The following is a 26,455-nucleotide window of genomic DNA, read 5'->3' on the forward strand; positions in this document are numbered from 1 at the left end:
AGTTTTATACTTGCTCTGTTGGACAAATATAGACACAGTCTGTATATTTTATAAGTGTTCTTGCCACAGTAAAGAAATGACTGTTTCCTGTACTGGCAGACAGAAATATATAGTACAGTATATACATATACATAGTTCTAGTTCTAGACTGGGAGAGAGCTGAGGGAGTGTAGTGAACCTACAGTTTTGAATTTTGTCCCTTTTGTTTTCTGAGGGCCTCTTGTGTTTATGTTTGGCTCTTTAGGATGTTATTTTCACTCGTCATGTATTATATCCTGATTGTAGTCTGCTTGTATTCTAGTTTATCTCTTTCTGTCATCCCTGTTGTGCTCTGCCAAGTTTATATATCTTAGTCCTGGTCTTAGCGTTAGTTATTTCCTGATTTATTCTGACATCTCTCGTCTTGTGTGCGTTACCGTATTGATATTTTACAGTCACTGCGATAAGAAGTTTTTTAATTATGCTTCTTCCAGCTACTCCCTCATTCACAGCAGGTCGCTACAGCAGATGGATCTGTATGTTGGACTTCAGGATTTGTGTCTTCTCCTGGTCTTGACCTGGGATCTTTCATGTGTTAGGTAAATGTGTTTCACTACTATACAAAACTGTTCCACTTTTTGCATTTGAAGAGGATTCTTGGGCTAAAACTATTCTTAATTTGGTCATGGCTCCAAACTGGTGATTCTATAGCCCACTGTGAAAGAGGTTCAAAGTTGGCTGTTGTAATGGTTTTGAAACCAAAGACAGCCATCTCACCACTGCTGTTATAACCTTTATCACCTACTATTGGTAGGAGTGCAACATGAAATGATGTGCTGACACCAGTACTTGAGAAAAACTAAAGATAATTTCTCTGAGCTGATATTGTGACCGCACAAATGAGGATCTAGTATGGAAACACAAAGATGAGAAATACCTGCCATTCATCTTGGCCAAGATTCGGCAGGTAACATCATCCAGTGTACAATCTACACTAATCAAATGTGTGTCTTAAGTTTATTAAATCCATGTTGCACAGTATGGCTAGTAATGAACTCTGAAAATGATAGTTGCAATGATAGTTTCTTTTAAACCACAAAGAAAAATAGTTGTGACCACTTAGCTTTCTAATCATGCGCATGCAGACTAAGTGGTTAAGTCTGATCGTTTTCCCGTTTTTCATTAAAAAACTGCTGGAAATGTTGGAAATATGGACACTCAGTAGTCAGGCTTCAGTGCACTACCAGTGGACTCCCATTGCCAACTATTAAACAATATGTAAGAAATAATCACTTCTTTGTGGGCAGTAAAGTCAGATTGCTGATCATCGGCTGAACATGTGCACAAAGATCAAATCCTGCGAGCCACACATGTCCAATACCAAAGACATCCTCCAAACTTAAAAGCCATGATTTAAGCTTCACATTTTCCAATCGGCATCCACTCATACTAAAGCAGTAGGAGCCTTGTGGCAGTCTTTGTTCCTGCCACCAGAGGGCATCTCTCATTGTATCTCATTGTATTTCATACCAAAGACAGTAACATCCTAGCCCTTATTTCATTGAGTGTACATCTCTTTGCACTATATGGTGAATATATTTCACACAGCTCAGACACTCAGTTAAAAAGGTGGAGGATAATACTTTACTATGAGACTGGAGCTGCTGGAAAATGTTGATTAAATGTCATTAAATGTCAGATTAAATATGTAAAACCATGTTAAGCGTAGAATTTTCCTTTAATTAGCATCTAGTGTGTGCCTGATCAGCCTTTTAACATTAGGCTCAGTTCTTTTCTCTAACAGATCCTATATTACAGTATAATTCGTGTGTGGATGTACCAAGTCTTGTGTGACGGTGCTGTTTCCCTCAGATGGAAACAGGGCAGATGAGGACACGATCCTCCAGCAGAACACTCAGGACAAGGAACACAAAGTACAGTACGAACATGGTGAGGCCCAACTTTCGGCTCATCTTCCACCGACAGGCGGCGATGGAGATAATGACAAAGAGGAGCATCAAGAAGAGCAGCACAATGGCGCAGAACAGGCCATTGGAGCTGACCATAACTGGCTCACCATTGTGGAGCAGGGTGTACATCAACCATGGAATCGGCAGACTAAAACCAAACAGAACAGAAGCAGAAATCAAGCTATTTACCATCACACCTTCGTACCCCGTCTCTTACAGTTACCTCAGGTGTTCCTCAGGGATCTATTTAGGGTCCTATACTTTTTGATCTTCCTATTATGTTTTTCTAAGAAAATATATTTTGGTCTATTTTAGCATAGCCTCTTGTAACTTTTTGACAGTGATTACAATATTGGCTTATTTGTTTACAATGATGATGCAATTGTTGACTGATGTACAGGTACAATGGTGGATAAATTCATTCTTTATTCTAGACACAGTGGATTCTGGGGGCTTTCTCCATATTATCGTAGGGTCTATACCAGGGGTCGGCAACCTGCGGCTCCGGAGCCGCATGCGGCTCTTTAGTCCTTAAAGTGCGGCTCCGCTTGGTTTGGGCAAATAAATTAGAAGTATTTAGCTGAAGTGTATTTTATTTATGTTAGTTCTTTTTAACTTGTAGTTCTAAATTGGAAGATTATTGTGATATTGAAATATAAAAATAAAATTATATTCTATTATTTTTCATCGCTCAAAATAAGAGTCACACTCGCGGAAGCGGTGTACCACCAAACGCCGTGCATTTATCGAGACTTTCAACCCCAGGTAGGCCAATTATGGATCTTCGGATCCACATTATGTCAGCAGCTGTTCTCCACCGTGAACTATATTAAAGACAAACACCGTTCACGCCTGACAGATGACAGCTTACAGTCCTGCGTAAACTGACTTTGTATAGCCCCGATTTGCGGACTCTGTGTGCAGAGGTTCAGGAGCAGAAGTCCCATTGTAAACAAATCACGGTAGACCCGACGATGTTTCCATGAGCATGCTTTTGAGCATCTCTTTATTGAGCACTTTTCACACGGTTGTTGTATGCGCATACAGCCGGCTGTAGCTTTTCAGCTCACAGCTCGACATACACCACCAACAACACAACAGCACAGATAGCGCAGACTTTAAGGCAGCGAGGCGTGATTGCGGGTGTCGCTCAGGTGCGTCCGCCTCCCCTGCAGCGGCGCTGCAAACCACGCCCCTCCGCACGCATTAACCAGGTAAAATACATATTTAGGCAGAATTTTGCAAATATCTATTTTTAATTTTTCAGCAGCATAGTGCTTTTTTCCAATTATTTTTTAAGAGTCAGGTCAAGGCTCCAACAGCCCAAAGGCGATATAAGGGAGGCGGCTGACAACAGTTCTTGTTTGCTACATGGATCATTTTAGTTCAGCTGGGTGTCTTTCCTTTTGTTATATTTCTTTAAGAGTTCAAAATGTGTTGATTACATAAATATAATTTAATTTTCTCTGTAGCACTTCATGGATTTCATAAGCAGCACACCTTAGTTGTTCACACAAAGCATAAAGATAAAAAACAATATATACAGTGTTATCTTCATTTTAGATGTCAAAAAGTATTTGCGGCTCCCAGTGTTTTCTTTTGCGTGGAAACCGGGTCCAAATGGCTTTGGGTGTAAAAGGTTGCAGACCCCTGGTCTATACCTTACAATATAAAGCACCTTAGGTGATTGTTGTGATTTGGCGCTATGTAAATAAAACTGAATGGAATTAAGAGTGACTCACCCTACAGTGATGTCAAAGATGTTACTCCCCACTGAGCTGGACACTGCCATGTCACCCAAACCCTTCCGGGCCACAATCACACTGGTGATCAGGTCAGGGATTGATGTCCCAGCTGCTAAGATGGTCAGTCCCATGATCTCCTCTGAGATGCCCACAGTCTCACCCACCTGCAAACAGTAAAAGATAAAAGCAAGTGTCAGAACGAGTATCCCCAACCTGGCTGTGGTTGGTTGGTAAAACTACCCATGTCCCACAAAGTGGGACCAAAATTGTTAACTGTGTGCCCAAATCAGTGCCTAATTAACTAGTTAACATTGCTCTACATTATTCTTTTTTTTTCTTCGTTTATTTTTCCCCAACAAAGACTAAATAAGACTACAGAAAAACCTAAATAGTCTCTCTCCTCTCATCTGAGAAGCTTTTTCAGTTCTAAGAGCAATTGGTGGAGAGTCCCCGATTTTAAGCCCTATGGGAGTCTCCCCAAGAGGGTCATGGACCCTCTATTGATTCTCTACCTAATCACATGAGCCAAGGTGTAAAAACGAGTGTAGGCCACAATCAGCCAAGTTTTCAGGTGAATCCATTGTGAAACCTAGCCCCACCCCATCATGTAATTTACTGAGGTCAAATGGCCCAGGATGTGAGTGGGCATTAAGGCGTCTGGGAAGGGATCTCAAAACTGGATTATAGATGGCAGATAGTTGGTGTCGTAAACCATCGCCTCTGTTCAAAGATCATCGTTCACAGTGGACATAAATAGCTTCTTTCACCCCTCTTTCAAACCATCTGTCTTCTCTGTCCAAAATGTAAAGATTGGCATCCACGAAAGAGTGACCCTTGTCATTTAGATGGAGATGAACCGCTGAGTCTTGTCCCGTGGAGGTGGCTCTTCTATGTTGTGCCATGCGTGTATGAAGTGGTTGTTTGGTCTCTCCAATGTAGAGGTCTGACCATTCCTCTGTACAGCATACACTACGCTGTTAAGTTTGTGTTTGGGAGTTTGTCTTTGGGACAGGGGCGGATCTAGAGAGGTGGCATGGGGTGGCAAGTGCCACCCCAGTTTTGCATATGACAGTGTTGTTTATTAAAATAGGATAGCATTAACAGTTTGAGCGTAGTTACAGTCAACGGTGAATATAAATGCCAAAACTGAATATATTGCATAGTGTTCCCCCCCTCCACCATTAACAAATGGTTCAGCCCATAGCACGGACCGGCTTTTTTCTTGTTTTCAGTAACAAGCGATGTTTATGATTGTGCCAGAGCACATTTTGAACAACACCATGGGAATTTCGGATTTTACACAGGTGGTCGGTTGTTACACTCTGGAAATGGAAGGAAGGTGAGTGTTATTAACCCTCCGTGGTCCACGGACACGCTGCATCTCCAAATCACATGATTGATTTAAGCTGACAGAGCAACAAGCTGCAGCCACACTGAGTGTCTATTTCAGCCCATATTGAAAGTTCGGACTTCAAAGTTTTTAAATTTTAATTACAGGCCAGTAAATCCAGATTTATGATAATATATATAAGCCATGCTTTTTTTCTAAATACCGTCGTCACGTTTGTGTGTGTGTGTTTTAAGCGTTTTCTAAGGACAGCGCGAAAACAGTAAAGAAAGAAAAAAAAGCCACCTCTTTCCTATCGGTGGAAAAATGTACCATGTCGACCAATTTAAAAAAAAAAGTGGGATTTGGTTGTTTAGGAAGAGAGAAAAGTTTTGGGAGTGACGGTAACGGCAACAAGACAGAGCGAGCGAGTGAGAGAGAGAGAGAGAGTTTTTAGATGTGGGAGATTTGTGATGTTTAGTGTGGAGTGTATAGTTAGTGTGTTGCGTTGTCTTGTGTAATTGTTCTGTTGTGTAGTCGTTGTTTTGTTTTGTGTGTCAGTGAGGGCACTAATAAATGTCACAAAGGCACATTTGCAATGTAAACACTGTCACTAAGTAGAAAACCAGCGGAGTGATACACCTCCTGTTGTCAGGCCTGCAGGTTTATCCCTGTGATGTTCTCCTCTGTCTTTTGGTGGAAAAACTTTTTTTTACTGGCACACATCATTTGTGGGGCATCTTATTGCGAAACCTGAGCGTTCTCTCATTTTAGTTTTAGTAGTATTTTTAAATGGTTGTACAAGATGAAAAAAACGGCAGGTGTATTGGCTGCATTTTTAGATAAAAAGTTGTATATGTTTACAAAATGTACAATTTATATTTGCATTTCAAGTTATAAAAATTTACTCAACATGTCTGTGGTTTTTTTTACAGTAAAAAAAATACTACTAGGCTTGTAAGTTCTTTGTGTGATTTCAGATCAGTAATACTAATGCAGTATGTCAGTGAAAAAAACAACTAAATTCAGAAAAGAACGATACCAAACAAGGCAAGGGGGAAAAATAAAATGAAACAATTTGACGGGGAAATACAAACGTAAACTCAAAAGGAGTCAAAAATGGCCGGTTGTATTTCAGACCTCAGTGGATTAATCCAACAAATCATGAAAAATTAGGTTTATATTTTTGTTCATGAACAGTGCAGATTTCTGACATTTTGTGTAATTTAAGCTGTAACAATGTGATTGTTTTCTAACAAAAAACAGTGAACCGCCCCATGTTGTGTAGTTTTCTGGATTTTATACTTATTGTGCTACATATTTATTTATTATACAGGCTATACAGTACATAAAATCAAAACTGTAATTATGTGGGCTACAGACAATAATTAAGTTATAGACTATATATATATGAAAAACGTGTATACTTACTGCATTTGAATCATTTTAACCATATGTAACCACCTGCATATGTGCTTGAAAAAAAGGCTTTGATTTTGCCACCCCATTTGATTTCTTTGCCACCCTCATGCCACCCTAAGAAAATTTCTCTAGATCCGCCCCTGCTTTGGGATGAACCAGATTTTGTCTCAGTGTGCGGCTGGGTCTGAAGTACACTGGGAGAGGAGTCTCTCTCCAAGGTTGTCTTTCTGTGCACCTCTGGACCTCTTGTAGTAATGCTGCTTTAAAAAAACAAAAACACTCCTTGGAAGCCTAATTTTGTCCAATTTTATTCTGAGGCTGCCATTTCAAGAGGCCAGGACCCAGAGAACAAACATTATGGAAGAGCCCATAATCTCCCAATTTAAACCAATTTTTAAAAATCTATGGGTTGTGCACTGTGCATTCATGCCTGAGGATTAGGCTGTAAATTCCACTATAATGTCCTGAAGAGCGAAAACTTTAGTAGCACAGACCTCAACTGTGGTGCAAGCACAATGAGATGACCTTTAAGGAGAAATTGGGCAAAATTACTTTTTTTCTTGCACAAAGTAAAACGAGACAAATAAAAGACAAAACTTTCTATAAAACTAGGACAGCCTCACTGTCTCTATGTTATGCTCTCACTGTCTTTATGTTAAACTAACCGGACTGCAGAAGCATCACCTGAAAGTATCATTCACATCACTCAGGGCCACCTGATCTGAGAGATGTAGGAAAATAGTCTGCCAGGGTCCTAATCGGTGTGAATAAAAGACCAATATGACATGTGTTAAGACTCCACCAACCTGATGAGCCCACCACACCATCAGGTAGGAGAAAGCACCAATCCAGATGATGGAGCCTATGAAGGTGATGGCAAAGTATCTCCTGGATGCCTGAAAAGCACCAGAGCTATTCACATTACATGTTCAAAAGCATTATGACACCTGGGAACAGAAACTTAGATCCTGAAACTCCAAAAAAGAAAAAATTAATCCAATTTTTTGATTATTTATGATAATTTTTTGATTCGATTGTAAATGATAGCATTTGATCCATGCAATTCACTCACTGCAATCGGTTCTGTCTGTCTGTTAGCATTCACAGTTTTCTAGATATTTTCAAGTTTTGTGTGTCGGTAGATACCAAAAACATCTCAAGCTGATTTAATTTTGGTGAAAATCAGATCAAAGTCACACCAAATGTGAAAATCAGTAAAAACTTTATATTACCTGTAGGTTAGCTAAGCATTTCACCTTGACCATTATTGTTAGTGCCCAAGGTCAAAATCACATATTGCATAAATATGTCTTAAAATATCAAGTTTGTACAGCTTACAGAAGCCAAGTTTTCAGCCAATTCTTTTCCAATCCCATAATAAAATACATCATTTTAGTATGTAAAGCTTTTAGGTCATAGGTCATAATGATAATGATGATGACGGCTGTTCACCAGGTTGCGGACATCAGGCAGGGTGAGCCACAGCGGGAACACGATGGGCAGCAGGAACAGATAAGTCGCCTGCTTGCGCCTGTTTTCAGGCCACTCTAAAGACAATGGTTGGTTCTCCTCCTCCTCTTCTTCCTCCTTTTCTTCTTCCTCCTTGTCTTCATTGTCGCCATCATCTTCACTCTCGCTCGAATCGCTGCTTTCTTCATCACCACTCTCATCCTCAGCACTGCCCTCAGAGCCCCCTGATCCACCCGCTGATGCTGCTGCTGCCTGCAGGAGAAGGAACAGAGTGAGTCAAACCACCTGACTCACTGCACACAATGAAGCGGGAACCACATAAAAGATGCATTAGGTTTATTATTTAGTATTTAATATTTCAAGGCTGGTTTGAATACCTAAAGCCTTGGTTGGGACTGCATTGTATTAGATACCTTTTCATTAAGGATGGTAAGGCTAGATGAGCTAATTTACTTTATTCTTTTAGGTCTTGGTGAATTGATGATTTTACCTGAGAAAATTTTTAGTTACGTTTCACAAATTAGCTGTTTTTTTTTATTTGAGGACTTTATTACCCAATGAAGTAGATTTCCACTGCTCACTGTTATTTATGTGTATGAACTTGTGACTTTTTGTTTTGCAAGTCTTGAAACGTCCAGTCTTGGATGAGTCTACTTCTACTACCAGTCTACTACTGGTTTATTTTGTAATGAGACTGAGCAATGGAGACCCTTCACCAGCTGATGGTGCTGACAGATCTATCTCCTGAGCACAACAGTCCTGGAGGATAAGACAGGGTTTCAGCTCTGGAGCTCTTCCAGTGATCATCATGGTAAATGTGAGCTCAAAGTTAGTGTAGTTTGATGTGTATACTGGAGTGCTGCAGCAAGATATTGACACACTCACATTTTCCAGACCCCACTGTGACCGTACATGGTTTCAGGACTTTTGGGCGACAGAGACGTTACTCTGAGTGGTAACAAGAAATGTGAAGGGACTGCACCAGTTACAGCAGCATAATCCTGGACATGTTACAGAGAAGGAACATTTCTGTGGCCTGAATTGTGGATTTGAAATATCCCTATATTGTCAGAGCTTTACTTATTAAGCCCCCCTTATTATCTTAGCTCTTCACTTTTTTCTTCTTTCTATTTTAATTAGCTCTATTTTTATTTTGTCTTTTCTTTTTACCTTTGTGAGCTATTTTGCTTTGTGATATTGTATTTACTTCACTGAGCGAGGTTCTTTTTCGTGTTAATTTGCTTATAACACAGTAATTTCCCAACTTTTAGGATAGATTAAGTATATCTTACTTTGTTATTTGTTAATATCTTACTATAATACTTTGTTAATATTCTGCAACATTACTGCCATTCCTTTTTTATTTTTTTATGCATACATGAACAATAAATTAACAAAAAGTATAAGCTTGTGTGCTTGTGTTAGGCCCTCCATCATTCTTCAATGCCGCATGTTATCCAGCGTCCTCACGGCCTTGTTCACAGCTTCTGGCTTTGGAAATGTGGTTTTCAAAAAGTGCTGGCAGCTCATATTAACAGGCCTTTGTGCAAAGTGTGATCTGAGGTCAGTATGCCAGAAAACTGAGGTGACACTAAACTGACAGAAAGCAACTTGTGTGGGTGTTAACAGTTACCTTCATTTCTCAATTGATGTGTTTGTTAAAGATTATACATTCTTGTTATTTTCAAGCTTTATTTTGAACTGTACCACATAAATAAAATGTAATATGTTAGTAAAGAAGAACACATACCAGAAAGCAAATATGAAGCGGACCAAAACCTCTTAAATTAGTTTGAAAATGTGCAGATTGAAGCCAACGCTCTTAACATCTTTCCTTCAATTTTACTAATACACCACGTATTTAAGTATATTCCTTGGGTGCATTTTCAAAATACATTATGCCAGGAATAATTAGAGGCCAATTTAAAATCTGAAGATTCAAAATCATGTAAGAAACATAGTTAAAGTCATAGCTTTCTATCTTCAGGGCTGTTGAAAAGATAAAGAAGCAGAAATATGAATTTGAAGCTAATCTATTCAAATCTAGGGAGACAGTAATGCCATCTTCACATGCTCATCACGCCTGTTATTTCCCAGGCTTCACATTGTAATTAACATCTGACTGCATTCCAGTGCTTCACAATTCCAAACATGGAGGATACAGATGCTGCTAGGTCTTCATTAGTTTCCGTGACAACTTAACTAGTTTCTTTTGGCAACATGATAACAGCTAAAGAAACACGTGTGTTCATATTAAGATGCATGGGACGTGTATTATCACGACTTTTAAAACTATAGGATCAAAGTTGTTAAAATCTCCACTTTCCTCACTTCTGTGGCAAACTGCACAGTGAGCTGAAATCATCCCGTACCTTCGATTCGTCCGGCCGGTCAGATGTTTCCTGAGTTGTCTCTTCTGCCTTTGGAGGCTGTGAGGTGGATGGCTCAGCAGTAGCTGCTCCCTCTGGTGCAGCAGCAGCAGCTGGTTGCTCAGACTTTGGCTTTTGATCTGGATCTTAAAACAGAGGAAAACCACACGGAGTAATATGGATAAAAATATGAATTTTAACCAGCTTTTCAAACACTCCAGATTTTAAATATCCTGTAATCAATTTAGAGAAAACACTTTCACTGCAGCTTTTTACAAACAGGACACAACAACCTCACTTAAATGTTTAGTGACTTTATACTTTTACTTTTACCTTTTCACTGTCTTCTTTGCCTACCTGCCACTCTGACTTTTCCTTTGGATTTTATTTTGACAGGGCAAAGATGTCTTTTAGTTTGTTCTTTGCGTGCAGCAGTGTTTCTCCATATCTAACTGAACACAACTGAACAGAGTCACTTTTGGATGATGTAATAACCCTGCTGGTTTGTGTTATGGGCACCATGTAAAATCCATCACTTCAGACTGATGACTCCTCACCTTATATCAGCTAAAGTACTTTGCAGTTATGTGATAAAAATTCAGGTGAATTTGAATATCCAAGCAAGTTTGCTCTAATAAAGAATTTGGAAAACTTCCGCTCACACTTATTTTTAAACGTATCTAAATATTAAAGAACTGGTGCTAATTTCACACTTAGCGAAGATAAATCACAAATTTATTGTTACACTGACAAATTATTCTGCTCTAGAGGCCAGTATGAAGTGGCAGTGGGAGTGATTGGAGTGTCTGGCAATAAACATGCTCTACTAAGGCGGGGAAGAGAGTCACATGCACACTCATCTACATGTTAATCCTCAGGGCTCATTGATTCGGTCTTCTTGAGGCCTCTCCAGGTTCCTCACAGCCCCACTTTGCTGTGCACCTCAGACTGTCAAGCAACTCCTTACTCCACACTATGACGCACAAACACATGAACTGACTCTGGAGAGCAACCTCCTTCAACCCCAAAACTGTCTCTGAATACTGATAGAAGACCATGTGCATATGTGCACTCGCAAACAGAGATGGGCAAATCCAATTACTTTTTTCAAGTAACGAGTAATGTAAGGGATTACCATTGCAAAAACGGTAATTAGTTTACCGTTACTTTCCCGCAGGAACGCTGCGTTACTGCGTTACTAAAACCGTGAGTTTTTTGCAAGAATGTCTCATGACAGTGACGTAAGCGAGTGCGACGTTCGTTACAACAGCTGTCTGCAGATCAACAATGGATAATATACAGAGGTGGGTAGTAACGAGCTACATTTACTCCGTTACATTTACTTGAGTAAGTTTTTGAAAAAAATTTACTTTTTAAGTACCTTTTTTGCACGATACTTTTTACTTTTACTTGAGTACATTTATGAAGAAGAAGCGGTACTTTTACTCCGCTACATTTGCAAAATTCGACTCGTTACTTTAAAAAAAACAATTAGTTTAACACATTAGATAACATGCCGTCAGTGGAGTTTCCGGTAACTTTTTTACCAATGAGACATGGCCATACAGTCACATGACCAGTTTGAACCCGTGGCGGGCGGAGCGGCCCAAGCATTTCAAAGTGGCGACACACGGAAAGAAGAAACATGATGGTAGAGTCTACGCTAGAGCTGAAGAGGATGAACACCTTTGGCCTCACATACAAAGAATGTTTCCCTTAAAACCAGCACAAAAGAACAGCTATGTCTGCAGTGTCGGTGTCTTCAATGAGAGCCAAAACAAACCAACTTTTCAGCGTTAAATCAGCTCGTGTAACCTGATGAAACGGTAAGTTTTCTCTAAATATCTTTTTAGCTGTGGTTAGCTGGATGTCAGTCTTATGTTACAGCAGCTGTGTCGAGCTGCGAGTCATATTTCCGGCGCTACGTTGTAGTGAGATAAGTTTGTGGGTGTTTTGTGCAGCTTCAGCTGTCCTTTTAACTGCTCGCTGGTTAGCTAGCGTGAGCTATAAGCTAACAGCTAGCCTGGTTAATGACGCTGGAGTTCCACGAACATGCTAACAGCTCGTCTCTACTGCTTTAACTGTTAAACAGAAGGCAATACTGCGGCTGACAGGGTTTATTATGTGAAACAGCAGCTTGTTTAGTTTAAACAGTCTGCATTAAGCTGGGCAAACACTGTGCGAGTTTTTTTCAGTCACGTTATTCCACTCCTGCTCATACTGTACAATTAAATCGCAGGGGTTAGAAGTTCATAGGTCACGATGCAGGGTCTCACATCGACCTGATGCTCTGATGCGACCTGAGTGCTCAAACTGTGCGTCCATAACATGAAGCTTATCATACAAAATCAGTTCCCTCGCTCTACCTCTCTGTCTTTCACTCACACAGACACACACACCATCAACTTTGCTAAATTACTAATGAAAAACATTGACCAGGCAGCTGTGATTGAGCAGCAATGTCCATCCAACTCTTTTCATGGTTGTTGTAGTCGTGATAATTTTGTGAGGCCACACTGAAAAGCCTTGGATACGGAAGCGTAGAGCTGCCACCGGGGCAAAAGAAAAATAGAGCTATGTCACGTTATAACGTAAAAGGTTTATTGTTCTAACAATATACTTTTCACGTTTGAACAATATAATATCACGTTATTACAATATACATAATTATGACGTTCGTAGAATATAAATATTGTTCAAACGTGAAAGGTATGTTGTTAGAACAATATACTGTTTACGTTATAACGTGATATAGCTCTATTTTTCTTTTGCCTGGGTGGCAGCTCTATGCTTGCGTACTCGGATGAGCCTCATCCTCCAAGTTGTGCCTCCATCTCTTGTGTCCGGATCACACGCTGCGCTGCCGTGCCGCTCCACCTTTTCTTTCATTTCTGTGTTTGTGCTGCGCAGTGTGAGAGGCGACAGGATTTCAAACTGGTTTGATTATCATGCGACCATACAATTGATGATTGGGAGCTGGTCGTGAGGTGTTAACTGCTTATCGTTACCCCATGTATACTACACGATGCACACATGATTAAGGCAAAACACGGCCGATCCCCAAAACGGTTGCGCGACTGAAAAATAGTCTCAAAATGGGCCAAAAATCGCACAGTGTATGGCCATCTTTTGGAGGCTTCCTCCAAACAAACATCTGCAGCTTGGCAGTGTATACAGCACTATAATGACCAGACCTAATTCTTTTGAAAACTTTACATCTTTCCACAGGTCTCCACTTCATCAGACATCACCTAGACCCAGAGCTGGGTGAGGTCAGCACAAACAGCGGCCTATTCGACGAAGATGATGGATCCATGGGGTCAGGAAAGCCAGTAGCAGAGGAACTAGAGAGGTACCTTTCGTGTCCATTCACTGGAGGTGTGGAGCTATTGCACGGCTTTCCTCAGATCAAGAAGCTGTCGGTCAAAGTCAATACAGTTCTTCCTGCATCTGCAGCCTGTGAGAGACTTTTTAGTCATGCAGGACTCCTGTTCCCATTTCACTGATTGAAGAAACAATTTATGGTAAAGTGAGCCATACACATATGTACATCCACAGAGTGGAAATTTGTATTTGTCTTTTATAATTAGTTTTACTCTGATTTCAGTGTTTATTTGTGAATGTAGTTTTTACATTTTTATATATTACATTGTGTTAATCCACTGTCTATACTTCAGGGTATTTTAGTATACAAAATAAGTTTTGTTAGAATGTCTATTCGTGTGGAATTTTAGCACAGATGTTTTTTGTTTTTTTTGTTTTGTTCCTGCTGTCCGCCTTGGGAATAAACTTTTCCTGATTATACCTGTTGCATCTCTGTGTCATTTGTTTCTGATTTACTTAATCCCTCCTTGTATTTAAAAGAACCAGCCCCAGTATGACATTCTGGCGCATCAGCTGTAGTCTGTTATGTTGAAGCTGCCTCGTTCTAATGTTTACTCTGAGGCTGCTGTAAATGCCAATATATTTACTGTGGGTTTTGCTTGAAAAAGCTTTACGTTGTGAAAAACTGAAATCTTGAAATTAGAATTGTTGTGCCTTATTTTGTGGATCTTTTTACATATTCATTTTGAAAATACTAACATTTGTATATTTATTTATTTTTGATTGTCTGATAGCATTTATTTATAAAATAAATCGAACATTTCAAACAGTTACTCGCTATTTACTCAGTACTTGAGTAGCCTTTTCACCAAGTACTTTTTTACTCTTACTCGAGTAACTTTTTTGACGACTACTTTTTACTTTTACTTGAGTAATAATTTTTTAAAGTAATGATACTCTTACTTGAGTACAATTTTTGGATACTCGACCCACCTCTGATAATATATCGAGTGCGGGAGAGAGTATGAGCATGCAGCGTTTAAAGCGTGGAAGTACTGACCTTATTTTGAGTTTGATTCCATAAAAAGTGACAAAAACATTAGTGTCCATTGTGCGTGGGAAGAAAACTTCTTTTTACAGCGAAAAAAACCCCCCTAAACTTCCAAGCAAGCACCGAGTGCGCTATGACTGTAATGGGAAATTGACAGAGAAACTCGCGGAGTCTTCAACTGACCGCTGCGGCACACCTGCACCAGGGTAAACCTCCGCCTACCCCAGTCCTGCTTTACAGGTGAAAATAGAGCAACTAGTCTTTGACTTTATTTATTTTCTGCTGTGTTTTACTTGCATCTATTTGAAACAGTGAGTGTAAACACAAAAAAAATATTTTATTTTATGTGCTGGAATGTGCAGAAAATAGGTTTAAATGTTAAACAAATATCTTCCAGTCAGAGAATGTTGCATATAATTTAATTTTTGCTTGATGCATAAAGTTAAAAGATTAAAACTAATAAAACAAGTTTTAAAAAGAGACTTTTCCATTTGATTACATTTTGTATGATGGATTAAGCAGAAAAAGTAGAATTGGGCTGAAAGATCTATCGCTTTATCACCTATTCAGGTTGTAAATTGTGTTTTTAAAAAGTAACTAAGTAACTAAGTAATTAATTACTTTTGAAAATAAGTAATCAGTAAAGTAACGGGATTACTTTTTGGGGGAAGTAATCAGTAATTAGTTACTGATTACTTTTTTCAAGTAACTTGACCAACATTACTCGCAATATCACAATAAATGTCAAAGCACAAGTCACTACAATATTAATCAACAGTAACTATTAAAATAATAACTTTCTTCATCTGAATATTCACACAATTAATTACAAATTAAACATTTATTATGGATCCTTTTATGCAGCCTGATATTAACTTTTTAAATTAGAAGATGAGAATAAATTTATTCCAATTTCTTTGTCTCATGAACAGCTCCTCCTACAGGAGCTGCTCAGCTAAAGTAACCAAAGCCATGAAGCTCCCAGAGCACAGTGTTTGTGCTGATGTTAATTGGAATTCTGAAGTTAGTGAATGAGCAGAGTGTTTGTGACTTTTACACATGCACTTGATGACCCCGCTCTGTAACTTTACATCATCTATTTCCAGGTTCAAACTCTTCTTCGGTTCCCTAACAAACACTGTGGCAACAATGAGAATTTATCTTCAATAAAAATTATCAGTGTCACTGCTATCCCAGCTGTTACAATAAAGTTTAACATCACGGCATCCCTGAAAAAGATGATTTATGAGGTTTAATTGACTCAGAAGTTAGCAGTAAGTTAGCTTGCTGGTTTCCATCTAAAGACCTGGAAGCAGGGTCAATACTTTATCACTTGACAAGCAGATAGTATTGCTTACAGCTGATCATGGAATATCGAGGAGGGAAGAAATTTCACAAAGACAGTTTTTGCTGTGGAGGTACCCTATTAAAACACCAGGCTCATATTCTGTAAGCTCTTTAGATGATCCATTCTTTCACCCGTTTGAGCTAATAGCACAAAAAATGGGAAAAGTAAACTGAGCCTAACGCCAAAACATATTTAAAGTCATTTTCAATACGATGGTGTACAAAATACATAAAAAACAAAACCAAAAAACACAATATCGATTATAGAGGGAGATATTTTGATATTTGATGTTTACCATCATACTGAGACTAAATTTTATCCCATGTGATTTAAAATATGATTTTTTTTTTTTTTATCTCAGTCTTTATGCAAAACTGGGCTAACACACATCACAAGCGTACCTTTCAGACAGATGCCAAAAATAACTGATATGTGTTCTGTACTGTTGCATTACAATACAAAATTACTCAATGTTATGACAGAGGATTGTGGGTAAAAATGGCCAGAGAAATACAAGTGCTTCAACATATAAATCAGATGCTGTTGGAAATGTGGGTTATCTTTCGAAATCATGTAACAAAACTATGCATTTAGTCAAACTAAATACTGCTGGCACTGGAACACACCCACAGGAAGTATGCTTTCGGGAAAGGCGTTTCATTACACAAACAACTCACCTTGACTGCAGCGGTGATGGGACTCGCTTTGCAGTTTGCCTGTCACCGGGACATTCATAGGCTTTACTTTGTTCTTCGCTGCAGTTAAAAGAATCATTGCTCAAACAAATCTCATGTGAAGCCTGTTCTTCTACAACCAGCTTTACCCATATGGAAAAGATATATATAAATCTTATAAAGTTTGCATCTGTCTTGTGTGAAACTTGTATGAAAAGCATACAAGAGTGAAAACAGATATAAGATCCCTTGAAGAATTATATAAATGAAACTTGTATGTTTTGAATACTTCCTAAAACAATATATGAAAGTAATGAGAAAGTGGCCACTTTCATGAGTAAATCATATAAGCCTTATATGATTCACTATATGAAGCAAGCTAAAGCTGATGCAAGTCTTTTATAAGTTTTTCCTATTTCTTTTCCATATGGGTAACAATAACATGACCCGATAAACGCACACTGACCAGCATTTAGGAGTAAAGATCCAATGTTAAAAGTGAGTGCAAAAGTGAGAACAGGTACAATTACTGGTACCTATGCTAAAATGTGAACCTTACTTAAGACTCATTTGAAGCTGTTTAACACAAACAAGCTTTTATAAGATTTTTTATAAGATTTTTCAGGCCAATACAGATATCTGATTATTTACCATTTCAATGTTCCCAGTCTTTAAGGACATTTTTTTTGTTTGTTTGTAATTTATTGTTTGCATTCCACGTGACTTGGCTTGGTTTACTTGGTTGTTGGGTTTATACTGTTATGGAAGTTGGAGAGTGCCCTCTGGTGGAACATCAGCGCTCATAACTCTTGACCCTTCGAAACCCTATAAAGTAACCCTTGAAACTCCTTTCTGTACTGTGCAATTTCTGTCAAATTTCAGGCCTCCTTATAGAACAAAAATGACTGGGTGTGCTTCAGAAGTTAGTCAGGGTAGTCTTTGCCTATGCAGCTACCCTTGGAAAAACCTGGAAACTGTTCTAAGACTGTCAAACCACATATTTATTGATACACACTGAAGTGTCCAATAAATGTGATTTTTATTAATTGGACCCCAAAAAGTTGATTGTGTTAATTTTCTCAGTGGGAGAAATGGTTCCTCATTCATCCAAGTGATTTCTTCAGTTTCAGCTGAATGCAGGTTTCCCCTACCTTATAAATAATACATTTGCATAATGACTGAACCCAGCAACAATGGGCTGTGAGGTCAGTTTCTTGATCAATAATATGCAAATTGTCAAATATATAATATCAGCCAATGACACTAGTCCACAGGTAGTCATGTTCTTTACAAACGGCCAGTGTGCCAAAAGGTCAACGATTCACACAGCTTTCTGACGGACACACAAACATGCAACCATCCAATGCATGCATAGCAGTCAAAAATGTGTTCTGTAATAGCAGACCAGACTGAACACAACAGCAACAACAACAACCACAAGAACAACTAGTGCAGAAACAACACAACAACAATGATGTTTTCCATCTTACCTTTCCTCTGTACTGGCCCCTCACCTCTAACATCACCATTAAAAGATGTTTCTGATTGGCAGACAGTCACAGCACAACGTTATCAGTGACTCCTTAATTACTTTTTTCTTTTTGACATCAAAGGTGAAAAATCAGCTCATTCTCCAAACCGCGACACAAAAACACCCACATATTCCTTGGTATGCACATACTCTCTGTGTGAATAGGTATTGGTTAAAACAGCTGAGACCTGCTGAAGCCTGGATATGACCTCTGTGGTTTCCTGTGGTATCTGCCTAACTTAGATTGGGTTTGATGGACCTGCTGACATGACATGTCGGAGTCATCTGGAGTCATCTCCAACTCAGTGGCTAATCCATTCCTGCCCTTGAGACCCACTGTTGTTCTAAACAATATTGTCTTCAGTGGTGAACTGTCTCGTTGTCAGGTTTGTATTAGCCAGGCTAACTGATGAGGACCAAAAGTTTAACATGGCCATGTTGAGTGACTGTGATGAGTTCCAGAAAATTTGACGTCAAAACATAGATAAGCAACACAACTAAGCAGGAAATCTGAAGTTTGATCCACAAACAAATACACAAAAAAATGACAGACAAGAAACGTTTCAAACCAGGTAACTTTTTGTAACTCTTACCTCTCCTGACTTTTCTGGGACCAGGGGTTTTAACGGCCCCTCTAAGAACTGCTTCTACGATGGAAACCACAGACATGGTTGTAACTTCAGGGCCATTTCAATTTGACTGACAGTTTTCAGGTTCATGGTGCAGTAAATGTTTCATAGTAACAAAAATAATATCTCTGCATGGTAGTAATGGGCTCAGGTTAAATGCTGTCACACATAACTGCTTATCAAAAAACAGTTTGAGCTGGTCTCAAAATAACTGGCAACTTGTGAGCAAATGTGATTTTAGAAGTCAGAATTAGAGTCACATTCATTTTACACCATATAAAGATTGCCTAAAATTTGCAAGACTGCAAACCTGGAAATGTAATGTGTGTGTTTTACAACTTACTTGTGTAATTCATAAAGTAAGTATCATTTTTTTATTAGTTTGAACTATTCTAAAAATACATTGATTCTATTAAATCCTTAATAGCCAATCAATACACTACTTTATTTCAGTTTTACACACATATACATTATTATATAGAGTATTATACTGTACTTATACTGTGCTAAGAAAATGGAAGACATCATTCATGGGTTTTCCTCTTCTGCTAATATAATTGTAATCGGGTATGCATAAAGGTTAATTAAGGGTCTGAAGTTTGAACCATGCAACTGCCATGACTTGTCAAGTTTTCTTACATTGTCCAATTCTGTCACTGCAAATTTGGTGACATTGTTAGCAAGAATACTTTAAATCAGGTGCCCTGCAGTCATTGTCCATAATGTAGGAGGCAGCCTCGTGAGGAACATTAGAAGCCACAAACTCAAGTCAAATCCTGCAAAGTAAGAAATTCTAGCTACAACCCTACAATCCAAAAACTTTTTCTTTGATGTGTAACTTTTTGTGTGGCATTAAGATTGTGGAATTATTATAATTTAACTTTTTAATTCTCCAGGAACGCTCCCCTTAATATTGTTTAAATTTAACAAAATAATGAAAAAAATCAATTAAATATCACTCAGCAGAAGTTTCTGAATTAGAAAGATGTAATCTTCACATTGTTCTGATGTAGTGAATGACACCTAACAGATAAGTCAGATTCCTTTATGTCAGACCAAAGCATTCTCCTCTGCTGTCAGCACAAACACAGAAATACACTGCAGCACACTCGCACTGAAATCAGTTGCTCCATAAATGAACTGTATGCAGAAAATCACAGGTGTATTTATCTGGAAATCACTCGTGTTTAGGGTTAGGGTTACGTACTGCAGTCCAGCTGCAAGGAGCCGGTCTCTGCTTCCACAGGAATAAAGAGCTCGGCTTGCTAGCATGCTGGCTCTTATCCAGCTTTTATTACCCTGTATTGAAAAGCTGATTAAGGATCAACAGTGGCTCAGTGCTTTGAGTGAGGGAATAGCACACCGGTGAGTTCGAGGACAGACTGAAGGTCATTGCGGTTCATCACGCGACACTGACTCAGAGGAAGGGACAGGATGGATACAGCTGAGTCACTGGCAGCTTCGCAATAAGCTGGAACATTTAATTGATCAACAGGATTTCACCTGGTTTTTTATTTATTGTTTTTAATTACACCTTTTTTTTTCTTATGCATGATAATGATTTATTTAAGCCTTCTAAGCATTTATAAGAAGCTTATAGGCCTTTAATAAATGTCAAGAAAACTGTAAAGAAGCTGTAAGCAGATTTAACTATTTGTTAATTACTTTAACTACTCCTGCTGAGAATACTCATGAATGGAAGATGCAGCATCAGGTACAGAAGTAAGAAAAAATATTAAATCTAATTACAGACAAATTTATTAGGGAACTGATAATGAATGTAATCATTAGTGAGATCCTGCTGTCTCCAAGATCTTGCTGTTTTTGTTTACTTATGTTAAAATGGTAAAATATCTCATCACAGAAAGTCCTTTAAAATTAAGGATCAAATTGTAGGTAAATAATGAGGTTAGAACTTTGACATTTACACATACATATTTGGTTGTTGACTCAAATATGTATGTTGAAACAGTTTTTCATGAGAATAGTGCATTTTTAATTTCTAATTTTGCTGCAGACGTGATATTATCACCCAAGAAAACATTGGTTACCTTCTCCCAGAGGGTCCAATGTGTGGATCATCAGCTGGAAGATGGTGCTCCGAAGCGAGGTGTTGTGTAGGGAGGCTGAGCTGCCTCCTCGCTGCAGGGCAGGGCGCACCTACAGGAGAACAGGCATGTAGTCAGAACTACAGCATTTAACCTTAGGCAACCTTTGATAATACCAACCAGTGCAGACCAGTGAGAATCAAAAAGGTGTTTTGCTTTTGTTAGAGCAGCCATTTTGACAAGGTATTGCAAGGAGAAAAACAGGTATAATTAATAACGTCAACTATGGCTATGATCCAGTTAGAGCAGTGGTTCTTAACCTTGTTGGAGGTACCGAACCCCACCAGTTTCATATGCGCTTTCACTGAACCCCTCTTTAGTGAAAAATAAAATATGATTTTTTTCAAATTCAAGACATAGACATGTTTTTTACATATCTATGAGCTGTGCATGTCACGGCGGAGGCTCTGCCGAACCTCTGAGACCAACTCACCGAACCCCTAGGGTTCGATCGAACCCAGGTTAAGAACCACTGAGTTAGAGGAACCAGGGTCCTGGTACTGCACATAAATGGAATGGTTTTAAAACATTAAATACAACAGGACTGTTAATGACACCTGAGCGTACCCTAAACTGACATGCCAAAATGGCTGGCATGAAATGGGTAACAATTATTGTCAAATGTTACAGGCTGACACTGTCACCTCACTCTAGAGTTTTTTTGCTGAAAAGAATAATAAAGGTAACAATATCTATAGGCTGTTTTGCCAATGTCACTATCTTGCATTGTGATAAAAACCTTTAAGAATTGGACAATAAAAACAAAAGGGATAGAAGGACTAGTGCCTGATGGACCTCGATATCTACCCCCCAAAAATCAAATAACAAACTGTCTCATCAGATGACTTCTGACTTTTGTTTTAAACGTTGAATAGCCAAAAACAGAGTCAACGAAAGTGTGAGGAACAGATTAACCAGCATGTTTCTCTGCTTTAACACAAGGTGCTAACATTAGCATGTCCAGCTAACTAGCTTACCATAGTAGCAAGCCAGGCCAAGTAAGTCTGATAAATTCAGTTAGTGTAAATTCAAGTAACTAGTTTACTGGGTTATTAATTATGTTAAAGAGCTGAAGTTGTACCATTTATGCTATTAAATCAGAGTTGTCCACCTCTGTTATTCTTTATATTGGCTTTGGAAGTTTAAACTGCTGTATTAGCTAACACTATGTTTGCTAAAGCCTGAGGTTTTAAAACTTTTTCCAGACAAGTGTGTATGCTAACAATGCATATACATATAAAATAAACCAAACCTACAGATTTGAAAAGTAAATCTAACACTTAAATGGTACTACAACAGGAAGAGCCTTACACTCCTTGTGTAGATAAAATATCTGCTGATCTTTTAAGATCTTTTTCCATTATGAGCTGATACATCCCTCCATTAATTCATCTGAAAGTAAAGATTAATTTTTGCTTTGGAAGTCACACTGCAGTTTTACTGGAGATTTAGCCAACAAACAACATATGCTTTACATAAAAGATTAAAGGGCCACTGTGGTATCACCCAGTTGTCCCATTACCATATTAGTGTTTCCAGGCCAGATTGAAGAGTGATGGAGTGGCCAAGGAATGGTAAATGGCCTGTATTTATATAGCGCTTTAATAGTCCCTAAGGACCCCAAAGCGCTTTACATATCCAGTCATCCACCCATTCACACACTGGTGATGGCAAGCTACATTGTAGCCACAGCCACCCTGGGTCGCACTGACAGAGGCGAGGCTGCCGGACACTGGCGCCACCGGGCCCTCTGACCACCACCAGTAGGGGGCAACGGGTGAAGTGTCTTGCCCAAGGACACAACGACCGAGACTGTCCAAGCCGGGGCTCGAACCGGCAACCTTCCGATTACAAGGCGAACTCCCAACTGAGCCACGATCACCCCACTCGGAACACTGCATGCTTATGTGGTATTGACTTTTTAATCACAGCATGGGGTCACTGAAAAGCTGGTCTGTTTTGTCATCTTTTTGGACTGTAATTTAAACCATAATTTACAAATTGAACATCATTTTATATTCAGTACGAACTGAAAATAATGACTGAAACCATAAACTCAACAGTCAAGTGCTTACTGAGGTCCTTTAAAAAGTTATCATTAGAGTTGTTTTGCCAGACGTCTATATAACTGGACATCCTTTTTTGCAATCGGGGAATTCACCCTCTACTGGCCAATAGAAAGACTAGATTTAAGTATTTCACTGTATTTAGTTTTTCAGAGCTGGGGCTTTGTTAATCCTTCATATTTAGTCGATGGTCTAAACCAACAAAAAAGTTTGGTTTTCAAACCTTGAGTCTTGTCTTGTCATCTTGTGAGTCTGGCAGCAGTTTGCTGCTTTGAGGGCTGCTTGGAGGTTGTACAGGTTCTGGTTTGGATTTTTCTTCAACTTTTGGCGGAGCAGCTGGAGCAGCAGCAGCAGGTGGTGGAGGCGGTGGTGCTTCACTTTCCTATAGTGAGGCAGTTTAACAGCAGTTCAGGTTAACAGCAGTTCGAGTTACTACACATTTATACATTCAAGCATATGAACAGCGGAGATTGCTTTGGCAACTTATTTGATTGGTCTGTATTAGTATCTGTTATTGCTCTGAATTGGTTCTGTGAAGTACTTTGGCATACCTCTGGTTTTTAAATGTGCTATATAAATAAAATTGTATTGTATTGTATTGTATTGTCTGAAACTCAGTCTAAACTCAGTCATAGGAGTAGACATGTGAAGTGATGAATTGACATGGTTCCAACTGTAGTCTTGAGACAGGTCAAGAATTCCAGGTTAATCCTTTACAAAAGACATTAGTAAGCCCCTAATCTAGTTAAAAGTCCAGCCAGCATGAGTTTTTCACCATCAGCAGAAGAGTAAGTCACAACCCTTAAGCCTTGAGGCTGATCCTTTTTAAATCTCCAGTTTCAACAATTGCATTATTCCTACTGAGACACAGCTTCCACTATGAATGCTCCTAAACTGAGCTCCCAAATCTATGTATATATGTGTGTTTGTATGCAACAGGTGATATTAATGTGTTCTACTGATGATAAGAACAAAAACAAATGATGGTGTTCATATAAATGTGAACACCATGTACTGAAATCTGTGAAGAGGTTTTGAATTTCAGCAATTCTGACCCAGTAATGTGGCAACGCATCTCACTGCACTTGGTGTTAATACTGAAGCACATGCTGATTGCAGACATGCTTCAGGCTAATTGGCGAACCTGCTACGGGCACTTGAGATATTGTAACGCAGTTCTGCATGTTGATTACAGCCTCAGACATTTGCTGGTCTCTCCCAGCAGCAGCAGCAGAGCAGAGAGCTGTTCAGCCTGCAGGAGATGAACCTTTTATTTCTTTGTTTTTAAATTGTAAATGAAATGATGTCTCTATATAGTGGTATTTCAGGGCTTTGACAGAAAGACTGACACTTGCATCACTTCACCCTGTGACGCCCCATCTATGACACCTGGAGTCCTCTCTGTTCAGTACCATCAAAGGATTTTACACAAATACAGTCTGTCACCTGCTCAGAACCACAAATCACTGTCTCTCTTTCAGTGTGTCCGAGCAGGCGGCAGTCCCAACTGTGCGGAGATGAAAGGATAGAAAATATACTGTGTATACTGAAAATAAATGGATAGATAGTATCTCTGGTAACAACTGCTTAGAGAAACATCTGTTTTGGCTGCATCCATCCTTTTATGTTTGATAAATGAGTGAAATTCTTTTGTTCTGTTATTGCTGAAGCAAAAATAACTCTAACACCTGTTAACGCTTCATTCTCTCTCCTAATGTCAACAAATCTCATGAAAGAGCCAAACCCAGTGTAGCAATGTACCTCTGCACAGTGACTGACTCCATAAGCCTCTCTGAAGGCAAATCTCTAATCTTTTTTTTCTTTCTTCTATTTATTTTACCTAATTTCAAGTGAACTTGTTTCATTTCAGAGAATTGTGAGTCTTTGCAGCAATGTGCAGTTATTTATGGATGTTACTTTCTTTCATGCTTTCAACCCCCATCTCTTCTCACAGTGAGCATGAAGCCATGAAGAACAAAAGAAGATGCTCAAGTTGCTCATGTTGAATATAATTTGACCGAAAGTGCAATAAAAGTGTCACAGCAAGTGTTCATTTGTCTAAAATTAAAGAGCGAAAAACCCAAGTGACCACGAAAGCCTGGAAGCCTGATGGCAGGTAAGCTAGTCCAAGCAGCACACACACACACACACACACACACACACACACACACACACACACACACACACACACACACACTGCCTTTTCTGTATTAAAAATGATTGCCAACCAATGTACTGTGTAATTATCATCTGTTAATGAACTAATCAACTGATTAATTATTTTAGCCCAGAAATGAATGATTTCACCTCTAGGCAAGACACAATTCATCAATCAGACCAAGAAATTAAAAAGAAAGACAGAAAAAAGTGCAAATTGTAGCCATTGAACACCTGTTTTAAAAAAGGGGCCTTTACTGACCTTCTCTGGCTCCTCTGTGGTCCACACCTTAACGATGCTCATGTGTTTGTTAAGCTGGGTCTTGACCGCCTGCTCGATCTGACTGTTGAATTTCATGAAGCTCACGTAGCTGATGTAGCCCAGCACCAACAGCATGCTCTCCCACCACAGGATCATGTTATCCAAGAAGAAGATGATAAGCATGATGAGGTCCAGGATGTAGAAATTCACGTCCCTGAACAGAGGCCACCAGGTCAGGTGCAGCATCTCCCGAGAGAAGATGGCACACATGCCGATCACAAAGAGAATGTTGAAGACAGCTGAGCCCACAATGGTGCCGATGCCCACGTTACTGTGGGAGATGAAGACCCCAATCAGGGAGGTGAAGAGCTCAGGGGCAGAGCCTCCCGCCGCCATGAAGGTGGCCCCAGCCACATCATCGGAGATCTCCAGCTTGTTGGTGATGACTTCCAGTGCAGGGACGAAGAACTCATCACAGACGATGGCCAGGGCGACAAACATGTAAACCATCCCTACAATGTGCAGGGCCACCCAGCCCTGTCGACGCTGCTCTATCGAGAACAAGTCCTCCGGGTAGTCACCCTTCCTGTGAGGTGGCTGGAGTGGGGGGTAGGGTGGAGTTGCGGTGGTCAGTGGCGGTGGAGTTGGAGGTGGTTTGGGAGGCTGGGGATCTACATAGATACACTGTTCAATATCCGTCCTGTTGACGACTTTCACCAGGGTAGCTTTAGTTTCCTCAGTCTCATTGGACGCTATCAACTCCCGAATGCTGACCTCGACGTGTTCATCGCTACCCACCTCCGCTCCATCATCCGTCTGGGCAGAGGCTAGTGGCTGTGACAGCCTGGCCTTCAAAGTCAAGGTGTAGACGAAACACAACAGGACACCTGAGATAAAGAAGAGGATGCGGCTGCACCTTAGTCTCCTCCTCTGAGGCAAGTATACGTTCATTGTCTCGACTCCAAACAGGAAGTTATGTCAGATGCATTGCTAATCCTTAGTCATGCCTGCGCTCTTATGTGG

General features: G+C 39.5%; 1 protein-coding gene across 1 annotated transcript; it reads right to left on the reverse strand.

The window, feature by feature from the left end:
• Positions 1-1,545: 1,545 nt before the first annotated feature.
• LOC116321198 (sodium/potassium/calcium exchanger 1-like) lies at positions 1,546-26,455 on the reverse strand. The gene is made up of 8 exons (XM_031740980.2): positions 25,433-26,455; positions 23,237-23,395; positions 20,891-20,999; positions 10,286-10,428; positions 7,896-8,165; positions 7,250-7,339; positions 3,692-3,858; positions 1,546-2,097 (listed from the first exon to the last, which is right to left on the reverse strand). The coding sequence occupies exons 1-8, from the start codon at positions 26,381-26,383 to the stop codon at positions 1,848-1,850; spliced, it is 2,139 nt and encodes a 712-aa protein (XP_031596840.1). The 5' UTR covers positions 26,384-26,455; the 3' UTR covers positions 1,546-1,847.

The sequence above is a fragment of the Oreochromis aureus genome, linkage group 1 (assembly GCF_013358895.1).
Source record: "Oreochromis aureus strain Israel breed Guangdong linkage group 1, ZZ_aureus, whole genome shotgun sequence".
NCBI lineage: Eukaryota > Metazoa > Chordata > Actinopteri > Cichliformes > Cichlidae > Oreochromis > Oreochromis aureus.

Excerpts from the sequence above, each read along its gene's own strand:
- LOC116321198 (XM_031740980.2), bottom strand. The coding sequence starts at position 26,383 with ATGAACGTATACTTGCCTCAGAGGAGGAGACTAAGGTGCAGCCGCATC. Across the intron at positions 23,396-25,432 it reads CCACAGAGGAGCCAGAGAAG|GAAAGTGAAGCACCACCGCC; the intron begins GTCAGTAAAGGC and ends GCCTCACTATAG. Across the intron at positions 7,340-7,895 it reads TGCCTGATGTCCGCAACCTG|GCATCCAGGAGATACTTTGC; the intron begins GTGAACAGCCGT and ends GGTGCTTTTCAG.